Source organism: Lissotriton vulgaris, chromosome 8, assembly GCF_964263255.1.
Source record: "Lissotriton vulgaris chromosome 8, aLisVul1.2, whole genome shotgun sequence".
Lineage (NCBI taxonomy): Eukaryota > Metazoa > Chordata > Amphibia > Caudata > Salamandridae > Lissotriton > Lissotriton vulgaris.
The window spans coordinates 1,162,956,608-1,162,978,524 of record NC_141696.1 but is presented as its reverse complement, the minus strand read 5'-3'; the positions used below and the strand labels follow the sequence as shown (position 1 = coordinate 1,162,978,524).

Below are 21,917 nucleotides of genomic sequence, written 5' to 3'. Positions count from 1 at the left end.
ACTCCCAAATACGTGAAGCAAGATGGCTCCCAGATCACACCCAACTCACGAGGGGGACACTGTGTGTCCACCATAAGTGGAAAGATACAAGTTTTATTCCAATTCACTTTAAGTCCCGACAACTGACCAAACCTGGACAACATGTCCATCGCCCCCGCTAGAGCCTGTTCCACATCTGCCAGGTATAACAACAAGTCGTCTGCATACAGAGATATGTAGTGTGATTGCCCACCCTGTTCGATCCCCTGATACACGGCTCCCGACCTAGCCCACGCTGCTAATGGTTCCACTGCCAGTGCAAACAGCAGTGGGGACAACGAACACCCCTGTCTCGTCCCTCTACGGACCGGATAATCCGAAGATACAATTGAGCCCAGGCGCACCCTTGCCGTGGCCGAAGAGTACAACACTCTCGTCCATCTACCAAACCCCTCACCTATACCAAACTTCCCCAGTACCTCATCTAAGTAAGCCCATTCAAGGCTATCAAAAGCTTTTTCAATATCAACTGATAAGACCGCCGGTCTTTCATCAGTGTCCGCAGCACCGTCCAATATCCTGATTAGTCGGCGTATGTTTAGCGTCGTGTTCCTAGTAGGAATGAACCCTGCTTGGTCCCTGTGCACCAGTCTGGTCATGTGTGGAGCTAATCTGGTGGCTAGGACACGGCTAAATATCTTATAGTCCACCGTCAGCATGGACAGAGGCCTATAGGACGTTACATCGGATGCCTCTCTACCGGGTTTCAGCAGCGGTACTACCAGTGCCTCCCTCATTGATCTGGGCAGGTACGCCAATCTTCCAGCCTCCGCATATACCACCAATAGTCTGGGCGCCAAAATATCCGCGTATTTCTGATAAAATTCGATCGGCAGGCCATCTACCCCAGGCGTTTTGTTCCTTGCCATTTGTTTAATGGCCACTCTAATTTCCGTTAGCGTTATAGGCCCTCCCAACTCTTTCGCATCTTCGTCATCCAGCACTGGGAGCGGTACTGAGTCCAGGTATGCTCTGATTTCCGAGGCCTCCACCTCTAAGTGGCATTCATACAACTTCGCGTAATAAGACCGAAAACGCGCCATCACCGCCGCCTGCGAATAAACCATCTCCCCTGAATCAGTTTTTATGCTCATAATTGGACAGCCTCTAATTTCCGGGTTGGCAATCTTGGCAAGCAGCGGACCTACTTTATCCCTCTCGGCATGCGCTTTAATGGCGTACTGCTTATAATCATAACTCCGCAGCCGTTCCTTTTCGGTCGCCACTACCTCTTTAGCCTCTAATAACCGGTCTTGTAAGTCCGGTCGTTCAGGCCTACGCCATTCCAAGTCCCTTAATACCTCCTCTGCTTTTGCAAGTGCATTCAAAACTGACGTTCGTGCATTCGAGAACCTGCCCATGCATACTCCTCTCACCACCACTTTCATTGCATCCCATTCTGTGGATCTGGTATTGGCTGAACCCTCATTTTCCTCAAAGTAGTGTTCTACGCCCTGTTGAACCGTGTCACTAAACACCGAATCCTCTAAGGTGTCAGGCCGGAGCCGCCATGTTGGAACCGCTGATCTCGCACGTTGCCACTGCACTAAGACCAACAAGGGATTATGATCTGAGATGGTCCTGATCAGGTATTCCGTGTGGGTGACCATGGCAGCCAGGGAGCTACTACACAAGACCGAGTCTATCCTGATGTGTAACGCATGGAGAGCCGAAAAAAAGGAATAATCCCTACTATCAGGATGCTGCTCCCTCCATACATCTAGCAATCCCCACCTCTCTTGCCAATCCTTCCTATGTGTGGCTAACCTGCGTACCGGGGAATCAGCCAGCGGTGGGTGCGACCTATCAAGCGCCACATTAGTAATCGAGTTGAAGTCACCTCCTAGGATTATGGGGCCTGCCAGGAAATAGGCCAGTGAGCTCGTAAGGCCATCAAAAAAGTGAGCCTGATCAACATTTGGGGCGTATACACTGCATAAAACCACATCCCTGCCATATAACCTCCCCTCCACCACCACATATCTACCCTCAGGGTCCACCAACTGATCCGCAACCTGGAACGGTATGCCCGCCCTTACCCATATCAGCAACCCTCTAGCAAACGCTGAATAAGTGGTACCAAATACCTGACCCCGCCACCTCTTCTGTAGTGCAGTGCATTCTTGCTTAGTTAAGTGAGTTTCCTGTAACATTGCAATCTGGACACCCCGCCTCACCAGATAAGCATGCACCTTGTGGCGTTTGACCATTGTTCGCAGTCCCCGGACATTCCATGTTAGGCATTTCAAATTAGGTAACGTCCCCATGGTAATCATTACTGTACCAATTCAATAGCAACCAGTTGCTGCCCACATCGCTGCAGTTGCTTCCCCCCAGCATAACTGTTGAAAAAACTCCCCAAACCCCACTCCCCAGGACAGAGCCTAATAACCCAGTTTCAGCCCTGTTCCAAACCTGTAACACAACACACATCAGTCTAATCTGTGGTCGCCACCACAGAAGGCCTTAAGGGCCACAAGGGGGTGATTTATCGCCGACCCAGGGCAGGCGGAGCCCCCGCCCCGCGCCTCCCATCCCACACTGCTTGTGCACCACCATACATGTCGGCCCTTCAATCACTAGTAGAGCCTGCCCCCGTAGAAACAACGAAATCGGCAAGCCCAATTAATAGTCACTCATTAAAGAGTCCATCAGATGTCTGTGGGGTAACCGCAGGGCCCTTCGAACTCTCAGCCTCCGATAGTTCTTCTCCAGTTCTGCCTCCGTCCTCACCAGAGTCCGATTCAACCAGTTCCCTCTCCTGTTGCGACCTCGTGATACTCGCTGTTGCAGCCAGCGCCCCCTTCTTATCCGCGGCCATCTGACCCTCCCGCTCAGCTCTCTTGAGCTTGTTTCGTGAACGGATTTGTTGCGATTTTCGGATCTGGAGCGGTTTAGGTCTCTCCCGTTGATTTTTACCAGTCCGGTCCGTGCCGGCTCGATACAACTCAAGCCACGACCACGCTTCATCAGGGGTCTGGAAAAATTGGGTGTTCCCATCCAGGATAACACGTAGTTTAGCCGGGAAGAGCAAGGAGTATTGAATGCCTTCCTCCCTCAGCTCCTTTTTTACCGCTAGGAAGGACGCTCTGTTCTTTTGGACCTCCTGTGTTTAGTCCGGGAAGATCGTAACCCGACTATTGTCCACCTGAAAGGGGCCCAATGTGCGAGCCCTCTGTATTAACAGGTCCCGATCTTTATAGTGCAGGAGTTTCACCACCATCGGCCTAGGTGGTCGGCCTAGCATCGGTGGGCGAGCTGGCACTCTGTGTGCCCGTTCCAGGGAGAAGAAGGGAGATAGGCCCTCTGGCGCCACCACCGTTTTGAACCAGTTCTCCATATAGGCCACTGCGTCGTCCCCTTCGATTTTCTCCGGAAGGCCTACAACCCTCACGTTGTTCCTCCGATTACGACTTTCTGCATCCTCTGCTCGTCTCTCTAGTGTGTCCAGGCGGCTGAGGATATCCGTCAGTTTATGTTCCGCGGTCACCACCGCCGGCTTCAGTTCTTGAAGCAATTGTTCATGATCTTTCACTTTGTCCGATAGCTTGGCATGGTCCGCTCTCAGGAGACCCAGCCCTGTGGCGACCTGTGCAATGTCCTGATGCAAAGCCTCCTTAGTCGCAGTTATTGCTTCCAAAATGTTGTCCAGTCGCTGGTTCAGCCTCTGTTCCTGCTCCGTCACCAACGGGGAAGCCCGGGCCTCGCCATCTCGGGTCAGCGCAGTCGAGTCGTCCCGGCCCTGTTCCACGTCGGCGGCCCCGCCAGCAGCCGCCATCTTAGTTGCTTCGGGCGTCGTCATACGGCCGCCACAGGCCTACCTCCTGGTCTCGTGATCCCCGTCTTGGGAGCCGTGCTCTCTATTGTCGGTCCCAGTGCAAACACCCCGACTGGGCTGCCGAGCCGTGACCCACTCCGACGGTGCCGATAGCCACTGGAAGCCGGGGCCGCCCGTCTCACAATCACCAAGGCCGAGGTTGGGGGGGAGGGGAGGGTAGAGGCGGATGTCGTGTGAACCGTTCCCCAGTCCAACGTGGGCCCCGCACCTCCAAGTCCACTCCCTAGACCCGTTCAGGTGGGCCCTAGCTTCACCAGCCCTATTGAAGGAGGCTCACACTTCGTTTCGATTCTGGGCCGCCTCACCCCTTGAGCAGAGACCGCCGACCCTCTACGCCGCCATTTTCTTCCCTCTCGGCGCAGCACCTCCGGCCTCCACTATCGGGTCTCAGCGTTATATTCGGTCTCCCGAGAGCCTTCAGCTGCTCTCCGATGTTTCCCCAACACTTCGCACAAGGAAATCGCAGTGCAGGGAACGCCAAAGGTGTATTTTTCAGGAGAAATAGCGGGACCATGCGCGGAGCTGCAAGCTCACGCCGCCATCCCGATCGGCGTCCAAGCCACGCCCCCTCATTATGATTGCATATAATGCTAAAAAATTCAAATAGTAAAGCTATATTAAAATACATTGAAACACAATACAATATCGTGAATAAAACCTTGTCAACGTGCAAATACGCAATAAAGTGCATTTTATAAATATCCTTATAAAGTGCAAATGCAAGCTGCAAATATCGCAGCTCTATATATAGATAAATAAAGTGACAAATGCAATTGGTGCAAATTATGCAAAATTGTAAACAGTTGGATAGAATCCAAAATGACAAGGTTCATTGTGTATTCAAATCCAATATAGCAACAACAAATATGAATACTCTAAATGCAAATGGCCAAAAGTGCCAAATTTGAAAAAATGGACTAATGGTAGAAAAGGACCACTATAGGGTGTTCTCAATACAGTTAAGGTAAAAAACAGAAATTGACAAATAGTACCCAGTGGCTATGTCCAAACATATAAATGGAAAAAAGTGTTACCCAACTAATAAAAAGTGAGGGAAAGCTTGTATGATAACAACCATGAAGCCATATGTGACGGAAAAACAGGGAAGTGAAAAATAAATGAAATTCTGTATATAAGAAATTAAGAACGTGAAGGTATATGACAGCTGACCGTTAGACTAACCAGAATAATAAGAAAAAAAGTTTACAGGAAAACATGCAAATCATCCGTAGTGTTGAGCCCATTTGGAAATCTGCTATCTAGTTCCAAAATAAATTGAGACTCAAGTCTCCTGAGCATCCTATATCTGTCGCCGCCCCTAAGAGGCTTGTCCACTGAGGCGATGACAAAGTAAGTCAGGCATTGTAAATCATTTTTGTGATTGGTTTTAAAATGCCTGGCCACCGGATATGATGGATCATTATTAACGATGGCACGAAGGTGCTGGAGAATCCTAACATGCACAGGTTGTCGTGTACTGCCGACATATCTTAGTCCACATGTGCATGTCAGGACATAGATGGCAAACTCAGTCTTGCACGTAAACTGACCCTTGATGTTAACTGGGTCAGGACTGAAAGGTGTATAATATTGGGTAGTTGTTTTACCAAATTTGCACGCCCTGCAGGAGGTACAACGTTTGAACCCAGATCGGGATTTCATCCACTCTTGTTTTTTCCTAATTTCAGGGAAATCATGACAAATATGTGTCCTAAGGGAAGGGCCCTTCCGAAAGGTCACAATGGGACCATCAGGCAGTCTCGGTTTTAACACCAAAGTAGTTTGTAAAACTGACCATCTTTATGTCACAATTGATCTGATTTGTCTGGCTTGTCTGCTATAAGCAATTATGAGTCTTGATGCCTCGGTATTGTCATCAGAAACACTGCCTGACTTGTTGTTATGCGTTTGGTCAAGCAGGGAATCACAAGTTCTACTTTTAGCTTTCTGCGCTGCCAATTTTAAGACAGATTCACTGTAACCCTTCTGCCTGAATCTATCCAGGGCTTCCATGGTGCAGACTTCAAGATCATTCTCTGTGCTGCATATTCTTTTGATCCTGAGTAACTCGCCCAAAGGAATGTTGTCTACTACATGTCGTGGATGTGCACTGCTGGCATGAAGGATACTGTTGCCAGTAGTGCTTTTTCTATGTAGTTTAGTTGCCAAGTGTCCTTTGTGTACAAATATTTTGACACCCAGAAACTCTGCCTCACAATTACTGATGGATTTAGTAAATTTCAGATTTTCATGATTGGTATTTAAGCTTGTAACAAAGTTGTCTGCACTGATAAAATCTCCACGCCATAAAACAAAAACATCATCAATATAACGAATCCACAACAAAACATGTTCATCAAAAATAATCGCATGTTGCTGCCTGAGGACCTGCTCCTCCCACCAACCTATGTGTAAACACGCATAGCTGGGGGAAAAGCAGGCCCCCATAGCAACCCCACGCTTCTGAATATAAATGTCATTCCCAAATAAAAAGAAATTGTTGTTAAGACACCAGGTGGTTAACTCCATCAATACTTTGTTGTGACAATAACAATTCATGGGTCTTTTGCCAAGGAAGAAATCGAGCGCTCTAAGACCAGTTGTATGCTCTGTGCTCGTGTAGAGCGACTCAATGTCCAACGTAAGCATTAACATGTCATTGCTCTATGGGATGTTTTTAATTTTAGCAATGAAATCACCAGTGTCCTTAACATAAGTAGGTACATTTTTAACTAGGTCCTGCAGGAAGTAGTCAATATATTGTGTGACATGTTCTGCCACCCCCCAATGGCCGAGATGATGGGCCAGCCAGGGACTGGTATCACCTGCTTATGAATTTTTGGGAGTAGATATAATTTGGGCAATATCGGAAACTCAACATGAAGAAAGTCAAACTCCTGAGAGGAGATCATGCCATCTCTTTTGCATTGATACAACAACTTTTTTAAAACGTCCTTCGCATCATTGAAGTGTTTGATGTTGGTTTTAGAATAGCAAGTTGGATCATTTAACTGTCTTTTCGCTTCTTCAATGTAAGCTTCTTGGGGCCAAATAACTACATTGCCCCCCTTGTCTGCAGTAGTAACAATAATATTGTAGTCATTGCCCAATTTTTTGATGAGTGAAAAATAGTTATTCTCATGTTTACTTTTGTAACGTTTCCTGTGTTTAATTTTGTGATGTAATTGTTTAAGGTCCTCAACCACCACGTCCTGGAATACATCAATTGAATCCCTAGGCATGGTGGGATTAAATTCAGACTTAGGTTTAAAAGGGCTGATGTTAGCTCCTACTTGTGGAATGGATGCTGCTCTCAATTCATCCTGAGTAGAGTTTATATCAGGAGATATTGTATTGTCAGAGGCCAAATGATGTAGTGCCAACAAAGATTTTGTGTATTTAGCAGGTAGTGCTAGAGGTACATTTGCAATTTCACTGTTGCATGAACGCTCTTTTCCCTTTTCCTTTAAACCTTCCTTTATGTTAAAGAATTTTTTGATTTTAAGTTTTCTAATGTACAGGTAAACATCAATACGAGTTTTCGCATAATTAAAATCAGATGCTGGACAATATGTTAACCCCAGGCTTAAAAGTTGTTTTTCTGCTTCAGTAAGGGTAACAGTAGACAAATTAACAACAGTGTTATCACTTATCTTTTTTTGCACCAGTATTGTCGCTTTGGTTTTTTTGGCGATTTTCCGCTTTTTCCGGCGCTCGCTCCTCCTTTTGTTGCATCTGGCTCGCTTGGCTGCTGTTGCTGCCCCTTTTGTTGATGTTTGGTCCGAGGCCTTAATGTTTGCAATCGATCCGAAACCAAAAAATCCACTTCCTCCCCGAGATCAAGGATCAAAGAGTTTGCATCCCACGGAGTATTCCCATCCTCATCTGATGTAAGGCCACTCCGTTAGCGAATCATTGTCGCTTATTTCCTGGTTGTTGCTCATTGTAGATGGTGCCTGGGCCGAGGTGGAGGCTCCCGCTTGACTTGTATTTTTGCCCTGTTTTGCTTGCTAAGCTTGCTGAGCTTGTTGCGCCAATTTAGATCGTTTGGCGCTGTCGAATTTATGTGCAAAAGTATAAATTCGGCCCTGGGCATAGTCCTCCTTATCCCTGGCGAACTTATAAACTTTTTTTGCCTTAATTTTTTCCTCTTGTTATATATATATAGCACTGTGTCTGTACAACCTGAGACGCAGTCTATTGTTTTTTGGGATATTTATGACACAGAAAAGTGGGGTTTGCTCTGTTGTTACTGGACTCATTTTACTACCTTTGTACAACAGCTCTTGGGCAGAAATGTGTGCATTGTATTTTCCTCATATGGCTTAAGAATTTAAGTAGTTGCATAAATACTATCATTTTACTATTGTTTTGCTTATTTTCATTGTTAATATTTGGATTAAGATAGGTTTATTTATAATACAAATTTTGACTGGTAATTTATTTTTAACTAGAATAAGGTCAGGTATCACAGATCACTGAAGACAATAAAAATTGCATCAGTGTCAATATTAATTGGCAAGTTAATTATGCAATCAATCTGGCTCTGAAACAACCTATGGATGTATGTAGTTTGTATACTAGCATTAAATATGGGGAAGGATTAGAGACAAGGAGATGTTTTCTATTTATGAAATCAGTGAGCTAACATCAGCATTCCTGAATGGTTTTAGACTTTACTGAATTTGTCTTAAAGAACAACTTTTTGTGTGAAGATATTTGTACCAACAAAAGAAGTGGGAGTGTGATGAGCTTGAGGTTTACTCATTTTCATGCAAACCCATTTATGGGACTGTATGAGATGGATTATGCCTGGAGTGGCCATGCACACTCTTCAGAAAGAGTGATATACTGGGGAAGGTATATAGATGATATTGTCATGATATAGAAAGGCGCCAACATTGAATTAAGAATGTGAATATCTGAATGATGATGAATTTATTGTGACTCTAAGTCTAGAATCCCACCACAATAGGATAGTGTTCCTAGACATGGAGCTTTATATTTAAAATAAGACTTTACTGTACAGGCTGTTCAGAAAACTCACATCCGTAAACACAATACTTCATGCTAAATCAGCCCATCTAAGAAAAGGAAAGACAATATTCCTAATGGGGAATTCTTAAGGGCCAAAAGGAACAGCAGCTTAGAATCACAATATACAAAAGATAAAACCTATATAGTTAGTACATTTTTTCAACCTTGAAAGGGGTAACACGCCCCATGTAGTAGAGCAAACTAAAGTCAGAGCTAAAACTATTTCACATGTAGGTCTATTAAAAGCCCGTCAGAAGTCCACAAAGACTGCATTCTTAAATGTTTGGCAAAAAATTGGACAGTGCTCACTTTAACTAATGATCTAAAGCAAAATCTGATTAGAGTTCCATTGAGCACTGACTTTAAAATCAATTTTGAGCACAAGAGACACTGTTAAGTCTGCTACACAAAAACATAGTCACTTGGAGGGCACACAGTGGCTCCCTAGACTTCCTAGTGTATGTTACAAATGTATGAAATCTAAACATTGTAGATTTGTAATGGATGGGGCAATGGTTTGTCATGTTGTAGGAGTGGAAAGAAATATAAGACATATCCTTTCAAAATTGTAGTTCCAATTCTAGGGTTGTGAGTTCGATACTGCAGGAATATACAATATATGATTTAATTAATTTTTAGTAAAAGCTTGAATATTCAAATATTTCGGTCCAAAAGTAATACTCTGTGATGCTCTTTACTATCATCTTCATTGCATTAATTTGCAGACATTGTAAGTAGAGAGCGTAACGAGACCATGTTTTTAAAAATCGAAGTGTTTTTGCCATGCTTCCCCCCCACCCCTAGCGCCTTGAGACCCTCAGGGGTGAGTAGTAGCGCTTAACAAATGCCTGATTGATATGTATCTAAAATTCACTATGCTGAATGAAAACATTGTTTAGACTGTCGCCATTAACTTAAAGATCTAATGGCACCAATTGTTCTGAACTTGGATTATATGTCTGTTTACCCTAGATGTATGCATGAAACAACAGTAGGTCTTTAAATGCTTCCTGCTGGGAAAGTGTGGTAAAAATCTCGGGAGGTTCCTCAACTTGTTGATGTATCTTAAATTTTGAGCTACACTTAATTTACAAATTGTTCAGAGTGACTTCACTAACATTAACAGCAAACTGACCTGATCGAGTTTGTCGTCATCTTGAATTATTGAATGTCTGCCCACTCATATATTTTATGTATGAAAAGACAGTTGATCCTTAGACGTTAGGAGACAGTGAAAGCTACCTCTAAATAATGACCAAGCAAGATTGAGGTACAAATTATGTAATTTTATCTGGTCTAGAGTATGCAAGCTCTAACAGTGTTCAAATATTTGTGAAAGGTAGTAACACTAAAATGATAACATAATGAATGAAAGAAATGAATAAGAATGCAGAACTATCCATATTAATATGATAGTGTTATATGGAAGAAATAACATAAGATTACACTGATACATGAGAATGTAATGATGGGGTGTCATGTCAAATTTGTAGGTCATTTTTTATATACTATCAACCCTTGCATGTAATATGATCTAGAGATGAAAAGATCATTCGAGAAAAAATATCTATGAACTGAAGATTGGTTTGAATTTAATTTAGAAAAACTTTTTATTCAACTATTTGTCAGTTTGTGGATAGATGATAGCTGTGTTTCTATTCTCGATTTTCCTACAATAAGGTAAAGCGTTTTACTGAGAGTTCAATAGTTCTTATCTGCAATTGAAATATGGCTTATTTGGTTCTGTACATAAATCAATATGTGTACCATTATATACATGTGAAGTGTTGTTCTCCAAACAAGGTGTGTCCAAGAGTTGTTGTTACTATTCAAAACTATAGTTGGATTTCATGTAAAATGTATACATTCATTGCATTTGGCATCTATGTATAAACTTTATAAATAAATAAATAAATAAATGTATAAGGGAAGAGAATTATGATATGTTTTTAGCAAGATGGCATTAGTTTTGCTGCATGATTTCTCCAAGGGAGCCAATATATTTGTGTGTGTATATTATATAAATATGAATATAATAATATAATATAAATATATACGCTCCAAGTGTAGAGGTTCTGCCCGAGTGCAGAAACTCTGCAGTCGTAAAGATACTACTTGTAACTTACCTTTGCGAATACCGAAAAGTAGCAACGCTAGGCTTTAGGTCTTACTTTACCTTTTAGAATAGATTGGCCATTTTGGATATTGGGCTGTTTGAATATTATAATATACAAATAATGTTGAAAACAATCACAAATAAAGAAATGGAATGTTTTATGAAAAAAATACTGGAGCATGATACTTCTATAAAAGTTTGACTGGCTATTTGTCCATTATTGAAGTAGACTACCTACAGGGTACCACTGACTTAAAATGCGAATTTGGTGCTGGGTGTGAAGGTGCAGGGCTAATTTTCTTTATACCTGAAATTGAAGTACTTTAGGACACACATGCAAACACGCACACACACATACACACACCTAGTTTCATTTGAAATGGATAGAAACATTACATTTAAGTACTTTAAAGATATCAAAATCTAGAAGTAATATGGAAATAAGTACCCATACAGATTCGGGAACTGACAGCAAAGTTTCTCTTAAAAACTAACCCAAACGTTCACCAAAAAACCCTGAAATTTTAATATCACAATTCAAAACATATGTTTAACTGCCTGAAAATCATACTACTATACCAGATCTGCTTTATATAATGACCAGGCTAAGCTTATAACACCAATTATATTTCCTAGTTTAAATGTCAAATTCTAAATATTCCCACTTTCCATTAACCTAAAATAAAAGAAAAGAAAAAAATGTCAATGTAAAAATAAATACAGTTAAAAATGTCATGGCCAAAAAATAAAAATGTTTCACACAGAAGCAAGTTAATTACTCAAAAGAAAAGATCAGTTAAACCATATTAATCTCAATACTGTTTGTGTGTGCCACCAGTAAACCTTAAGGTTAATTGTTGAGGATAGTAACTTCTGTTAATGCCCTGAACAGTTGGCATTTTTTTACTTTAACTATTCTGTGCCTCTGCTTGTCTCTGGAATATACGTCTGAGTTGATGACAGCTGGGTTTTGCGAATTCCCTCTAGACAGTCACACCCAAAGGGAGATGGGATGTGCCCTGCATATCCTTATGGCCCATCACCAGGCTGTTGGGTCTTTCAAGCGAAATGAGAGGGAGGAGCTGACACTTGCACCTGAATAGGGCTGATCTTGTCCTCACACAAGGAGTTGCATATCCTCCTGTAGCGTGTCTGGAGCCAGGGCAAGGAAAGACAGGGTCTTGTGCACTGCAAAGCCCTTTCTTTGCAGTCTCCCTACTTAAAAGGTTAAAATGGGAATAAGTACTGGACCTTTGACACCATAAATTCAGAATACTTCTAGAACTGAGGACATTCTACCAGGAAGAAGAGCTGTTGTGCTGCCAGGAAGGACTGCCACTTTGCCGCTTGCTTTACTGTGTTGGCTGTCTGCCTGCTACTTCTTGCCTGGAGGTGAGAGAATTGGACTTGACTCTTTACATCTTGCAACTTTAAAGGTTCTTCAAGAGCTTGTTGGGCTTGCCTCCTGCTTCTGAAGTCTCAGGTATATCAAAGACCACACCTGCCTATTCCTACCAGCACCTGAGCTACTCTGCTGTGAGTCCTACTCTGCCAAGTGGTGCCAGATCTATTCCTGGGCCTTTGGAAGTGAATGTTTGGTACTGCAACCCAAGAAACTACCACATCAACACTGAAGCATCGATCGGAACCAGCGCATTTCCCTGCAATCCTGATGCATATACACTGCCATACAAAAGAGGATGATGGACGGAGCGCTTGAGCCAATCAAACACTCACCCCCAGTCAACTGATCTGGGTTTACTCTATCACCATTCTTTAGCCCACTCAGCCACCCCAGTTCAGACATGGCCATATGCAAATCAGTCTGACCCTGTGCCTCATGGGAACAGTCCAGCCGGAACTGCCAAGCCATGTCTTCCCTGGACCGGAAACAAGCATCCTAAGGCCGGTTTCGGATTCATAATCCTCATCAGCAGGCTATCTTGAATCCAGTGGCCAAGTGAGCAAGGGACTCACGTTTGAGCATACCCTGCCAACTTAGGGCGAACAAAGCGATACGAAAGGGGATGATGGACTGAGCGATTGAGCCAATCAAACACTCACCCCCAGTCAACTGATCTGGGTTCAGGGAAGACATGGCTTGACAGTTCGGGCTGGACTGTTCCCATGAGGCACAGAGTCAGCCTGATTTGCATATGGCCATGTCTGAACTGGGGTGGCTGAGTGGGCTAAAGAATGGTGATGGATTAAACCCAGATCAGTTGACTGGAGGTGAGTGTTTGATTGGCTCAAGCGCTCCGTCCATCATCCCCTTTTGTATCGCATCTACACTGCCAGCACTGGAGAAGCAGACACAGCTTGCCGTCTGTGATGCAACTAATTCAACTTACAACTCAACCGCGACCTTCACATCACCGCTGCTACCAACACCTCATTGGCGACATCTTCGATGCACCTTTCTCAGACCCAGACACAACCCAGCAGTTCTACCGACGCATCAGCTGTATGCACCTGCACCTCACAGCCAAGACGTGGAACTCCCTCCCCACCCACCTCCGGCGAACCCAAGACCATCTCGCCTTCAGGAAGCAGCTCAAGACCTGGCTGTTCGAGCAGTAACTTTCCCCTCCCCCAGCGCCTTGAGACCCTCCCGGGTGAGTAGTGTGCTATACAAATGACGTGATTGATTGATTGATTGATTGATTGATTGACTTCTTGACATTGACGCACCAACAACGTTGTCCGACTCCGGAAGCGACGCATCGCCTTCGACAGTGACATATCCCTCCTTTGCTCAATTCATCGTCCTTGAGCTTCAACACATCCAAAATACTGGCAGCGGTTCTCTGTGACTTCTGTATTCGGCTCGCGCTCCATCGTTGTCATACAGAACTTTTGGATTTGCCCCAGTCCAGAGCAACCAGTTAGCCTCAGTTGGAGCTATTGATTTCTAGGCACTGCATTTTGATTTACTTTTGCAAAATTCGTATCTTGACTTGTTTATGTTAGATGTTTATCATTTTGATCTTGTTTTACTCAGTTAAATATTGGCTATTCATCTAAAGTATTGTGGAGTACTTTTGTGGTATTTTCACTGTTACTGTGTGTGTGAGCATAAATACTTTACACATTGCTTCTTTAGCTTAGTCTGACTGCTCTGTGCCAAGCTACCAGAAGGTGAGCACAGGAAAACGTCTAGTGTGTACTACCGTACCCTGACTAGGATTGTGGTTCCTGCTTGGACAGGGGATATACCTCTGCCAATCAGAAACCCAATTTCTAACACCTATAAACTAGAAAAGAGGAGACCATTTACCAGAAAAAAACAATATTTATATAAAAAAATGTAATATTCATCCCTCTTCCAAATCATAAACAAAACACACTTTATTGCTTCACATTCCCAAAGTCGTTTGAGATGTCATCAGTAATGTCATCAATTATATCATTCAACAAGTCATGAGTGATGTAATATGTGAGGTCATAAGCCGTGCATGGTAGGGCGCAAGTTATTGTTTGCTCAGTAAACAATAACTGGTAAATGTCTGTGTTTTTATGTTTAAATGTTAATGTTTGTATTATTTCAATAATTAACTATAATGGCACTCTAACCTTTGTTGTTTTCAGTGAATTTCTAGGGTTTTTTCAAAGTAAGCTAAAATGTTTGTACTTTACCATTACCTTTTCTGTCACTTTAATCTTTGTTTTTGTCAGTGAATTTCTGGGTGTTTTTTAACATGAAGTAAATGTTTTCTACCACACCTATGATGCCACTTTAACCTTTGTTTTTGTTAGTGAATTTCTGTTCTCCAATGGGTGGTAATCCCCTATAAATATTGCTTTTGGCGTATGCAGCAAGGAATTGGCCACAAAGTTTGGTTTGCGTCCAGGTCCTGCACCAAACTCCTCATGGATACCCCCTGACCAACCATGAGGTTCGGCCATGCAGAGTATGGGGTTGGAAGTAAAATCTGTCCTGCGACATGGCCAAGTGCCCAATCTCCACCAGATGGCAAAAACCCCTCTGCACATGGCCTTCAGCTGTGCATGACATGGGTTTGGCTGCAGGACCTGCACCCAACCCCTGTGGGTAGTCATACCCCTGCAGTGAACGGCTGACAGAAGGACAACAAAATAAAAAAATCAGACAAGCAGGAAAAAAGAAAATTAAAGAACAGGGACAGTGTAATTTGACATTAAGTGAGAAAGGTGAACAAAAATAGGAAATGTGGGATGAAAAGCTAAACAAATAAGTTTGATCAGTAGGGAAACTGAGTAATATGCGCAATTTTGTATCTTTTTTTGGCATCTTGTGCTGGTTTACGTGTGATAAGGGGTAACTCCCCACCAGAATTACGGATACTCGGATTATCAGTTCCTTTGGGGGGGGGGGGGGGGGGGGGGAAAGGTCGAAAAAAAATCAAGATTCCGGCCCACTTGCAATGAGGCCATACTTACAAATGACCAAAAAACGAGTCAAGTCTCAATTGGATCTCAGTAGTTACTTGAACCTCTCCCGAATAGGAAATGAACAAACTACAAATAACACAGAGGACAGTTTATCAATACTCTCCAATCTCCACCCTGCACCTGACATCTATTGCTGATATCCAATTGGATCAGAGGAATAAATTCAACATCCTGTATGTCTAGTAAAAAGGACAGGCATGTCTAGAGCACCTGTAGTTAACACACTTATCAATACATATCTGGTTCTTGAATAGTGCACTGTGACATTTTCCTAATTTCATAGAGGGATTTAACCAAGAGGAAAACTAAAGCATTCTTCATTAAAAGCTTAGACTGCTCCAGAAATTAGACTTCACAATATCGGGGCGGGGAGGAAGGGAAGTAGAGGAGTACAGTAAGTTGAGTTATTTTATATACATACGAGGCACCTCATAACGTATAAGAAAAAAAACTCTGATTTTACCCAGGAGTAATTAACCTCACAGTAGTTAGTTTATAGATTTCACTCATTAATATTATCACTGTAAGTTGCTTTACCTGTGCACGTAGTACTTTCAGTAAGGCCTGTGTCTTCGTTTGCTCTTCGTTTGCTTTTCTGAGCTCCATGTTTTTCTGACCCAGTTCTTCTTGTACAGTCAGCAGTTGCTGTGCAAATGATACAATATAATTGATTGGTTTCATGGCTCTGTGTGGAAATGACTTAAGTCTCCAACAAGATGCACTGCACAAGATATTTCAATTCCGACTGCTGCTGTTCAGGCGACAGTGCCTCAGCCAATCAAAATAATAAAGCAGGTGTGAAGCCTCTTCTATTACTGTTTGTTCAGCAGCTATAGTAATGTACAGCAAGGGTAGTTTATGCCGCTTGTCACATTAAAACAATATTTCCCGTACATGTTTTGCAGATGAGTTGACTGTTTTATAACTTCTTAAGTACTATTTTGGGTTAAACCCAACTCAGACAAAACTGCACACCCCACACGAGCATAACCCTTTCACATAATTCGTTTTTGGCCAAAAGCCATAGTTCAGTAAACATCGGTTTCTTATAATTAGTCCCTGGCAAGAAGCCACTGTGTTTCAGGGAAACATTATCCTCCAGAGTTCAGCCAAGAAGTCTGAAACTCCTCTTGAAAAGACAACAAATGTTTTAATTTTGTGAATAAAGCAAAAGTCAAGACTGCATTCAATAGAACCATTCTGGTAACTATTAAGCATTTCTTTCAATTTATCCTATGTCAGATCATAGACACCGATCAGGGCCAAACCGGCCATAGCGGGCATCAGGCATTCCCCGGGAGGCTGGGAGGGTGGGGGGCTGGTTCTGCTGCACGGGACCGGGTTTGTTATAAGGGGGGGGGTCGGTTTTGCAGCAGTGTTGGAATATCAGCCCCCAGTAACACGTTTCACACTTGCAACTCTCCACCTGCCCCTGGGCGGGATGGAGGGGGGGGGGGGGGGGGGGGGCATATCTGACAAAATTGCCAAGGCTGCTTCGGGTTCCCAGTTCGGTTCTGACTGATTTAACAAAACACCAAGGGAAGTGTAAGTGACATCACATACCCGTCGCCTCCCGCTGACATCCCACCCTTTGCTCCTAAATAGCCTTCTATTTGAGGTGCTAGGGGAGTGGAAAGTAAAGAAAGTAAACAGGGCCTATACAGCTCTTTTCCTTTCTGCTCCTGCAGAAACCTTTTACCCTACATCTAGCAAGGCGTTTCCTCTGTATGTCACACAACCTGCATCTCTTTAACCTTTGCACACAGTCTCTTCTCAGTCTGTACTAAATGCTCCTCTCTAGTCCTACACCAATAAGGACAGATAGTCTCAATCTTGCGACGTCACACTGTGTAGTAATAAATCGCTGCACATAGAGGGTTCCAAGATCATTTATTAAGTCCTTAAGCAAACAGGTGCTCCCAGCTTGACGGATAAGTCTCCACGAACATTCTAACACAGGCTCTAGGAGATAGCACGGACCGTACCAAGGGAGAAGAAGGGAGAGGGGTGGGAGAGGGGAAGGGACCAACATGTGCAAGGTTACAACACACCTTTCCCCCTAGGGAGAACAGAAAAGAGGAAAAGGGCAAGGCCCAACCACGGGAGGAGAAAACTGGCCAGATGAGAAGCAGAAACAGAACGAAGGGTAGAGAAGGCGAGAGAAGTGAGGCAGGGAAAAGGAAAAAATGAGAGAGAGAGAGTGAGAGAGAGAGAGAGTAAAGGAAAGGTGGGAGCAAGGGGAGGGTGATCCTGGACGAGGAAGATGACGCAAAACGGATAAATAGAGTCTTACGCAGAAGACCCCAATAAGTTTCATAAACAGAACACCCAGAATGAGAATGTTAAGGTCCCCCTTACAAGGGGAAGAACAGCCTTCCTTCATCCTAAGGAAAAGGAAGAGAAATAGCTAATAAACACACCTGCCCATGAGGATGCCAGGTTAAAGTATTACAAACGTCTAGTCCCAGAAAATGACTGAGAAAACCCTTATAAGAATGAAGGTGCAAAAGTCTAAACAAGAGTTAAGGTAAGACACAATACTCGTTTGTTTGTTTTTTCCAATTCCCCACTGACTAAAAATATGATATAACCGTAAACATGGTGGGGAGGGGGAAGCAGAGGGACCAATACAAACTGTCCTTTCCCCAACATTAAAGAAAAACTTGCAAAAATATGCTGTGTCACTAGTCATTACGAACCAGGGCACTCTAGTTTATTTATTGCCCAAATACTTGCTCCTTTTCTCCACCCAGGTGAGTCGCCACAGTCACAGACTTCTTTTTCTTGGGGAATTTCCTGAACCACGTTGCCCTGCAACTGCCCCATCTCCTACGACAGTTTACCTTCTCATCACTATGATCAGCGTCTGGTCCACCAAAACTTCCCTTGTTGTCCTTAGAATCCATGCCATATGTAAATCCTGCTGTACCAGCCTCCTCAAGGACCCGTCTGTCAGCTGATTCCTTGAAACTAGTACAGTTGAAGAAAAAGGTTGAGTCTCCCCTATTTGTACACAAATACTCTCCTGTCTTCCTTGCGTGAGCAGATCATATCTAGTTGAACTTCGCGGTGTGAACTTCGAGCGTTGTGATGCGCCTCCTCCATTTTATTATCAGACACAACGCTATTTATCCTGACCCAGTACTCTCCTTGCTTGCTTCCCTTATATTTACTTAGGCTCTGACTATTAACTCCAGCATGGTCAAAGTCATTTGCACATTTCACCCTTGTCCAACGGCTAGAGTCGGCCAGTGCAGTAGAGCGCCACGCTTTCTCATCTTTGTGGCTTGAAGATTTACACATATCCTTCTTTACTCTTGTGAATACAGATTCCATATCAGTTCCCCTATTAGTCATTTCTTTTTTCCTCACCCCAACATCAGCACAGGCCTTTTCTCCAAATTTTTTGTCAATTCTTTCTTCCTCTCCTTTCCCCAAGGATGTTTTTTTGTGAATTTTGAATTCCCCCATTTCTGCTTCACTTGACTTCTCTTTCTTCTTCACCACCCTTGTCTCTCCCTCATCAATCACTGTCTGTGGTGTTCTCTCCTTAGACATCTCCCCCTTTACAAAATCCCGACTGGTGTCAAGTGTCATCTTACTCACGGGGTCTGTTTTTGTGGGGCTTTTTGTAAATCCTAATTTCTTTTGATCATTCCACCTTTGAACAGATATCTCTTCTTCTGAAATGTAAACTTGGACCCAAGTGCTTCTCTTCATGTAACCTAGTTTCATCACTCTTCTACCAACCAAGCTCAAGTTGAATCCAGAGAATGTTACTAGGGACGTGTCTGCTTCTTCCAATGTACTCCCTAGTTTTACTTCCAATTTCTTTCTCCATATACTTTTGCTTGTTACAGTTTGAGGTGACACAGAGTCAACGTTAATGTCACTTTCCACGCTACCCATGTTGATCGTATACTCATGTGCCGTTCCCTTTACTTGCCCTATTTTTTTGAAAACTCCTTCTTCCTCGAATATTGTGTTCCTTTGTGTATGCCCATTTATTAATTGCTTGCAATGTTCATCTAAAACTTGCATGACTTTTCCAAATACATTCCTGTCTTTTCCCTTACTGAATTCCTTTTCCATATTGTTGTTCACTCTCCATCCTCCGGCTCCTAAACAGCGAAGCAACCTTTCTACTTTCTCCTCTGGTGTAAAAGGCTCTTCCTCTTCCTCGAGAATGGACAAGTAATTGTTAAAATATTCCTTCCATTCCACCCCTTCTGCCCAATTAACACCGTATTTTTTATTAAATGACTCAGGTGGTGTCAATTTATACATCATGTACTTATACATTGAAATATAGCAATAAGTAGCCTCTTAACTACGGGATTTAACAGTGCTGCTTTGATTATTGTGCTCAGAAAAGTAGAAGGAGAAGCGTTAAGTTATGTTATGCTTTCACGAAAAATGAATCAACCAACATGTGATTCTAAATGGACTGTAAAATATATATATATATATATATATATTTTTTTTTTTAAATCTCTATATGAGTGCGAATTAATGCTATAAACAAGACTAGGTTGAATTAATAATTGCCTTAAAATACCCTGTGAGTCTTCTTCTATTTAATTAGTATATCTTCCTCATAATCACCGTAGTGCTTTTCTCATTGACCTGTATATTCCTCCCAGACCCTTTTTTTTTTTTTTTTTGAAATGCAACTTCCTTGCGGTACCACTAGAACTTCTTATTGCCAGGAATACTTAAGTGAAGATGCGATTGCAGAGTCCAACAGTAAGATGGTTCCACTACGTGTGGTGCGTCACACAACGTGCGCGCTAAAACACTAAGGAAAACAATACGCTGGAAGGGCACCGTTGGAAACTACCAGTGAGAAATACCTCAACTACCTGACTTGTCAACTCAGTATAAGCTAATTAATACTTTAGAATGGTTAAGCAAGATAGTTCCGAAGACGTTTGGCATTCACTGATGCTGATTTCCACAATGGTGTATGAAACTTTCCAAGTATAGTATAATCACACTCTTTAATGATGGTGGCACCAACGTTAGAGTGACTACGTCGTTTCCAAATCACTGCTCAAAATTTTCGTTTGCAGAATTATACTACACCACACTGCCCCATATTTTCCCTCAGCTTTCCATTTAGATTAACTATGTATTATATCACTTTTAAATGAGGTATATTATTATTAGCTACGTGGGCTGGACGGCCACAGGTTGGCAGCACCTACGAACATCAGCTCTATGATGCGCGCTGTAGAAATAAGGAGGTTAACTCTTCACAAGCTTAACTCTAAGCTCAAATCAATATCCACACAGAGTAAACTTCGCTCTAAGCTCCGCTCAAATCTCCTCCTCACAGCGAACGAGGCTATCTCAAATATTCTCACAGAAAGTAATGAAGGCTGCGAAGTCCTCTTTCTTTATTCACAATTACAGGGCGGGAACTTCCTGTCGAAGACTCTGCGGTTCCTCGGAGTAAGACCAGCTACGTCTTCTCCCTCACGAGTGTTCACTGCTTCTCACGCCCTGCACACCAGTCCTCACAAACCACGGAGGGGACAAATCAAGGTGCTTACAGGGCGCCCACTCAGTGACAGGAACGAAACAATGCCTCCAGAAGTCGTTCGCTATGTCACATTAACTTTGACAGTTCCTCACTTAGCCCCAAACTCCATGACGGCAACCCGTCGGGCTGAGGACTCCCCGAATACTTGTCATGAAGTAGGGAGAAATGGATTACACTGCCTCTGACGAATCCTGTATTCTACTCAACGGAGACTGAGAAGAATGCGCGCCACTCCGGCACTGCTCCGACGGCTAAGCTCCTCTGCATAACAAGCGCTATCTGCAGCCGTTCCTCTCCATACGCTCACCCTCGGCCTCTTCTCCCTCTGAGGTAGCTGATCACCGCAACAGGTATTAGAACAGCTCTCACACGGTCACACTGTGCTCACTCCGCCGGCGCTACCAGCTGCCGTCTCACTTCACCTGTAGCAGACAATGCCGCTGGGCTCACCACAGGGATATCAGCTAGAAGATCAGCCAACGCCAGTCAGACTTGATACGGAAAAACAAGATTCCTCTGCTCCACACGGCACAAGCTCACCTTCACCGAGACCACACACCCTGCTTCCTTTTGCGTTCCGGATGTGAGCACCTCACGTTCCCAAAGGGAACACCTCGATGAGTACAGCTTATTTCACCAATATGCTCGCTGTTCCCGTGATCTTCCTTCATCGACTGGGTAAGTCATCAGTTTCAATATTTTCTCCGCTCAAGCATCAAATTGCTCCAGGGGGGAGGCACCACGCTGACCCTGGCTCAGCTCCTCGTCCTCGTCGCCAAAAATGTAGTAATAAACCGCTGCACATAGAGGGTTCCAAGATCATTTGTTAAGTCCTTAAGCAAACAGGTGCTCCCAGCTTGACGGATAAGTCTCCACGAACATTCTAACACAGGCTCTAGGAGATAGCACGG

The 21,917-nt window shown here is 43.4% G+C and overlaps 1 protein-coding gene across 2 annotated transcripts in view; it reads right to left on the bottom strand.

Moving 5' to 3' along the window:
- ENOX1 (ecto-NOX disulfide-thiol exchanger 1) overlaps positions 1-21,917 on the bottom strand; it is a 2,419,302-nt gene that overhangs the window by 247,107 nt on the left and 2,150,278 nt on the right. For both annotated transcript variants that reach the window (XM_086935020.1, XM_086935021.1), the window contains one exon: positions 15,999-16,106. In XM_086935020.1, the coding sequence (XP_086791146.1) occupies positions 15,999-16,106 (108 nt within the window). The remainder of the gene's footprint in view (positions 1-15,998; positions 16,107-21,917) is intronic.